Source organism: Pygoscelis adeliae, unplaced genomic scaffold, assembly GCF_000699105.1.
Source record: "Pygoscelis adeliae isolate BGI_AS28 unplaced genomic scaffold, ASM69910v1 Scaffold554, whole genome shotgun sequence".
Taxonomy (NCBI): domain Eukaryota; kingdom Metazoa; phylum Chordata; class Aves; order Sphenisciformes; family Spheniscidae; genus Pygoscelis; species Pygoscelis adeliae.
In genome coordinates, this window is record NW_008824667.1 from 520,529 (window position 1) to 526,350 (window position 5,822).

Genomic DNA, 5,822 nt, shown 5'->3' on the forward strand with positions numbered 1-5,822 from the left:
GTAATCTCTGGTATGCTTCTTTCCTTGGGGAAAGAGGAAAACTTTACATATTAACTTAAGCGTTTTTTTAGTGACAGGAACAAATGTAAAACGTTAGGAAGCATTAATGGAACGAAAAAAAGAGGCCTAATATGCTTTAGTGGGATAATTAGCTGTCTGTGAGCGGTCCGTTGACTGGGAGAGGTGGGGGGTGTTGATGAGAGATGCTCAGCACTGGCAGTTGGGTGTGTGTGTCTGAGATGATCCCAGGGGCGCTTGGAGGGGGAGACCTTCGGGATATGAAAACTAACTTTGGAAGTTCAGGCCCTGTGAAGGGAAGTCAGCCTGTTAGAAGCTTACCTGTTCTGTTAGAAGCTTACCTGTTACCTTACCTGAAGCAAACCACTGCTCTGTGTGTTCTTTCCTCAGCGTTCGGCCGCCTGTGGAAGATCCTGACCAGGCTCGAGCAAAAAAGCAAAAATCAGGTATTGCACATTACAGAAGTATAAGATGCCTGATTTTTCTCGGGTTTCATGTACCTTAGAAAACTCCGGCCTTTGTACTGCAGCATTATTGCTGAAACCGTGGCTTTTCAAGCCGTTCTTTCCTTGTGGCCATCTGTGTAGCCAGTGACCTGAGGGTGTATCATCGGGCCTAGCCCTATATATGATGTTATCTGTGTTGTCTGTGGCAGGGCACAATACTTGTACTGCCAGCAGAAGATATCCCAGGTCTCTGGCAGTGGGCACGCACATGTCAGCAGAACGAGTATTTTAAATCAAAGCTGTGTGCTCCCTCTTATTTACATTCGTGATGTACCTCTGTAAGTTCAAAATACTCATATGTCTCATGAGAAATCACTTAGAATCTGGGATATGAAGAAAGGTAACTTTAAGCTGATGGCAGGCAGAGAAAAATGGTATTTCTGTGAGCTAATGAGTTTGGTGGGGGGAAAAAAGGCTGAACTGAAAACAGAAGAGTCAGTTTAGTCTGAATCTGAAAGTTTTGGCATGTGCATTTTGAAAAGGTAGAGGAAGGTTGAGTAAAGAAGGATGGAGATGCAGCAGAGGACAGGCATAGGAGAGAAGAGCGGGATAGAGAAGTTCTGTCTTCAGTGAGGCTTTCTCTGATACCTGCTCCACAAAGTGTTTAAGGGTAAAATTATGTATCTGCCTGCAGCCATGTCGGTGCCTCTGGATGCCAGCTGCATTGGTCATGATTTGAGATGGACATTTCCCCTTTTCCGTCTTTACTGATAAAGAGGGAGAAATGATGCTTTTTAGGCTGTACGACATTTCCTAGCACGAGTTCTATGGGGAGATGTGGCGCTTCCTAGTTACTGCTTGGCAAAAGATGCTACCCTTTATTTAATGGTAGGGGCTGCTGAACTGTTAGTGTGCTTTTCAGACTTAAGAGCATAAAACAATTGAAAAACATGTCAAATTGATGTCTTGCTCCCCTATCCCTCCTCCTTTTAGCAACGTGACCAACTCTTGGTAGGAACAATTCCCACGTCTTAGTAAGTAGGCCAAATCTGCTTCTAAGAACGTGGTACCATCTATGCCCTTGTCTGCTAAAATATCATTCTCTTATCTTCAGACAAATGCTGTTGTCTAATATGATTTAATCTCTAACACAGCCCCTTATTAGACAGCCCTGGCTTGCTGATGTCTGGCAATACTATCTGAGGCCTTGCATGTCTCTGCTTCTTTAATACTGAAAAGAACAGGCTTGGGTAGCTTTGATTTCTAGACCTCAGCGAGCAGCTTCTCTCAACTAGACAAGAGTGACACGTAATAAACTGGAAGAGTAGATGCATGCATGGAGGGGATGAGGAGGATAAATTGCACCCTGTGCTGCTTCTCTGGAAACAGGGAATGTTCCCAAAAGTAGGGTGTTTTTGCAGATCTGGCTGGCAGACTCACGGATTAGTCTTTGAGCTCCGGCTCTGAAGGACTGTGCAGTGAGCCAACTAATACAAATGTCACCACCAACTGCTGTTAGCAGAAGGGTGTGTAACTTGAAATGAGTTACACTGCTTTAGGTGGGATTAAGGAGATGGGCTTTAATGCAAATAGAAATCCTAATCCCCTTTTAAATCATGTTCTTATATGGCCTATCTTTGTTTTTTAGATTATGCCATATCTGAGTGTAAAGAGAAAGTTGAAGAAGTTTCTGCTGTGGTGAAGTTGCCAGCCAAGGCAACAAGTGAACGCCAGAAGGCTTCAGTCAGCAATGCCGCTCCAATCACAGAGTCTGCAGAAGAGGTTAGCAAGGGTTTTGAAAGTAGGTAGAATCTGTGGAAGATGAAAGAGGAAGCGGCTCTCCCTAATGCATCTTGAAGTTGGGCCTGCTCTGAGCCTGTACAGCAGTAGGTTCTTCTTTTCCATTTACAGCAGGCAGCTCTTGTGTGCTGGGTTTGCCTTACTCAAGTTTGCGGACTCTGCTCTAGCACTTGTGGCTGAGGAAGGAGCTAAATGTTTGTTGTCTTCCAGATACTTTACAATTGTTCAAATTTATAGTTTTAGTGTGCTTGTTAACTGTTACTCTCTTTCTCAAGCTTGTAGTTAAGGAGTCAAAATACATTGCAGTACAAGAAAAACTGCATTCTTCCTCTGGATAAACCTCTTTCTGCTAGGTTCGTTGTCCACCAGTCCAGGAGAGGATTCCTGTAGGACTTTGACTCTGTAAAAATGAGTCATGAACTGCGTGACTCCATAGTTTGGTTCAAAGGTGTAGTGTTATTTTTCTTATTGCCCCATAGGATAAGAGAAATAAGAAACTGTCATGCTCTAATTATTCGTTCCAGAGAGAGTCGTTAACTCTTATTTGTATAAAATATATTTTTCAAGGGCTAAACTGTCACACTTTGGAATGTTTAGGAGCAGACTGAAGAGAACTCAGCAATAAGCTTGTATTGTTTTAATCACTGCACGTATGAGAGCCTGTATTAAAAAAAATTGAAGTGTACTTGTCAGAGATCCTGCAAAGATTTGCATTCTGCTACAGGCTGAACCAGCAAATCATGGTCCCCAAGTCCTAATAGAGCTGACTAAATTTCAGGAAGTTTGTTTGCTTGGATTCACATTCAGGTTATACTCACGTTGGTACTTTTTTTGTTTTGATTTAAGACTCAGTCCACTTCTGACCGTTCATCTAAAAGACCAACAGGTTCTGCGGTAGAAGTAGAAATGCTACAAATTGGTAAGGCTGACATCAAGTTATTAACTCGTTTCTTTTTCACCCTATCTTGTGTACTGTGCAACTCTACCCCTAGGCAGATTATTGCAGGCACAACATCTAGGTAGCATCTAGGAATACTTGAGTGTGAACTCTGTTTCTTCCCTGCATCCTTCCATTGCTTCTGGATTGGGGCCGGGCGTTTATCTTGTCATCTCAGTACGAGAGCTGCCTTGGATGCAGTCCTTCAGTTCTGATGTGTCCACTGTTAGCTTGCCAGAAGTAAATTGCTTTAAATGCTAATTTTAGGTAGTAGATCCTGATAACCCTTTTTTATTTCAGGTTTAGGCTAGCAATACCTTGTGTGCACAACTTTCTGTAGTTGCCAGTATGAAAATCTGAAAATATCCTAAAGTAACATAACACAAATAATGTTATGATGTAAGAGAAAAAATGAAAATAATTTATCTTTGGTGAAGCTGTTTACAGTAAACTCATAAAACTCTTTAGTTTCCTTTTATAGTTACTGATGGCTTATGCTCTTCTCTTGTAGATAAAATGCCTTGTGGAACCAGTACTTGCTTGAAAAAGGAAACACTATCCCTTCCTCACAGGACAATTCCGTGTCTGAGGTAAAAATCCTGTTTTCTTTGACTTCTTCTCTGAAAGGTTTGCTGTCTTTCACTTTCATTCTTGGAACTTCCTCTGTGTTGCCTAACACTTGTATCTGTGTCCATATAATAATATTTTTCCAAGGTATTCTGGAACTCCTCCAGAGTGCTATACAAAGGGAGGTCTCCAACTGCTTTTTTTTTTCCTCCAATCAACTTTAAACTTTTTCTTTGAATCCAGGTACTTCATAGGCATGGGAGATTAGATAAAGATTAAAGGTCTGTGGTAGGAGGAAGTGTTGAACTTGAGAAGAGGCTGAGACCAGGAATGCTTGTGAAAAGGTCCTACATAGTTAATTTGACAGGAAAAAATAAGTTGTTGTTTTAAAAAAAAACAACAACAAAAGACCCGACAACCTTCTCAAAAAAACCTCCATGATGTTTGGCATAAAATAGTTCCTGATTTGATAAAATGACTAGCCTTTACATTGCATTTGTTTTGAATTATTGTTTGGGGGATGCTAAGGCACTGTTTGTACACTTACCTCAGAGTCAGAAATAGCTGGAAGGAGGAGGGAATGGGTCATGATGTGATTTGGTGCTACTGTTTGCCTTCCAGTGTCAAAATTGAATTGATAGTCTTGTGTGTACCGCAGCTTGGAGGTGCTATGGGGACAAAGTTGCAAAGTCTGGTTGGAGGCCAGTCAGTAGTGGTGTACCCCAGGGATCAGTACTGGGGCCAGCGCTATTTAACATCTTCATTAATGACCTGAATGATGGGACAGAGTGCACCCTCAGCAAGTTCACAGGTGATACAAAACTGGGAGGAGTGGCTGATGCACCCAATGGGTGTGCTGCCATCCAGAGGGACTTGGACAGGCTGGAGAACTGGACAGGCTGGAGAACTGGGCAGAGAGTTCAGGAAGTTCAACAAGCAGAAATGCAAAGCCCTGCAAGTGGGGAGGAACAACTCCATGCAGCAGTACATGCTGGGGGCTGACCAGCTGGAAAGCAGCTCTGCAGAGAAGGAGGTCTTGATGGACAACAAGCTGACCATGAACCAGTGATACATCCTTGTGGCAAAGGCCAACAGCATCCTGGGCTGCCTTAGGAATAGTGTTGCCAGCTGGTCGAGGGAGGTCATCCTTCCTGTCTACTCAGGCCACCTCTGGAGTGCTGTGTCCAATGCTGGGCTCCCCCGCACAAGGAAGATGTGGACTTACTGGAGCAAGTCCAGTGAAGAGCCACAAGGATGCTTAAGGGACTGGAGCATCTCTCCTATGAGAAGAGGCTGAGAGAGCTGGGACTGTTCAGCCTGGAGAAGAGAAGGCGCAGAGGGATCTCATCAATGTATATAAACATCTGAAGGGAGGGAATGAAGAGGAGGGAGCCAGACTCTTCTCAGTGGTGCCCACTGACAGGACAAGAGACAATGGGCACAAATTGAAAACCAGAAAATTCTGTCTGAACATCAGGAAACACTTTTTTACTCTGACGGTGGTCAGATTGCCTACAGAGGTTGTGGAGTCTCCGTCCTTGAAGATGCTTGAAAACCCAGCTGGACATGAACCTGGGCAACCTGCTGTGGATGACGCTGCTTGAGCAGGGGTTTGGATCAGAGATCTCTGCCAGAATGATTCTGTGAGGCAAGCAGCAGTTACTCTTCGGTGCCAGTGCACTGGCTTTTAGAAGAGCTGAGGGTTGGATGGTATGAGTAACATAACCTGCATAGTTCTTTAGTCTCCTGTATTGACTCAGGACTTGGACTGCCATGGACATAACACGTGCTTCTCAGTGCAGTTGTGACGTGCAGATCAAACAACAGTGTATATTCAAGACAGTTGTTCTGATTTTCACTTTTACTTCTCTGTATTTTCCCATTAGCCAGTTGAAGACAGCAGGTCTTCATCTGAAAGTTGTAAGCATCTCATGTCTGTCTCCATCATCATCATTGTACATGCTTTACAAAATAGTTGGTGGTGGAGCTTGAATCAGGAGGTGCATATTTGAATGTTCTCTTGATACTATTTCTTTTGCTGTTGATGTCTTTAG

At 43.3% G+C, this 5,822-nt stretch overlaps 1 protein-coding gene across 1 annotated transcript in view; it reads left to right on the top strand.

The window, feature by feature from the left end:
• The first annotated feature begins 278 nt into the window (after positions 1-278).
• Positions 279-5,822, top strand: part of SENP2 (SUMO1/sentrin/SMT3 specific peptidase 2) — an 18,844-nt gene continuing 13,300 nt past the window's right edge. Inside the window, 6 exon segments of the mRNA XM_009322880.1 lie at positions 279-347; positions 350-464; positions 2,113-2,246; positions 3,111-3,183; positions 3,713-3,791; positions 5,192-5,223. Of these exon segments, the coding sequence (XP_009321155.1) occupies positions 279-347; positions 350-464; positions 2,113-2,246; positions 3,111-3,183; positions 3,713-3,791; positions 5,192-5,223 (502 nt within the window).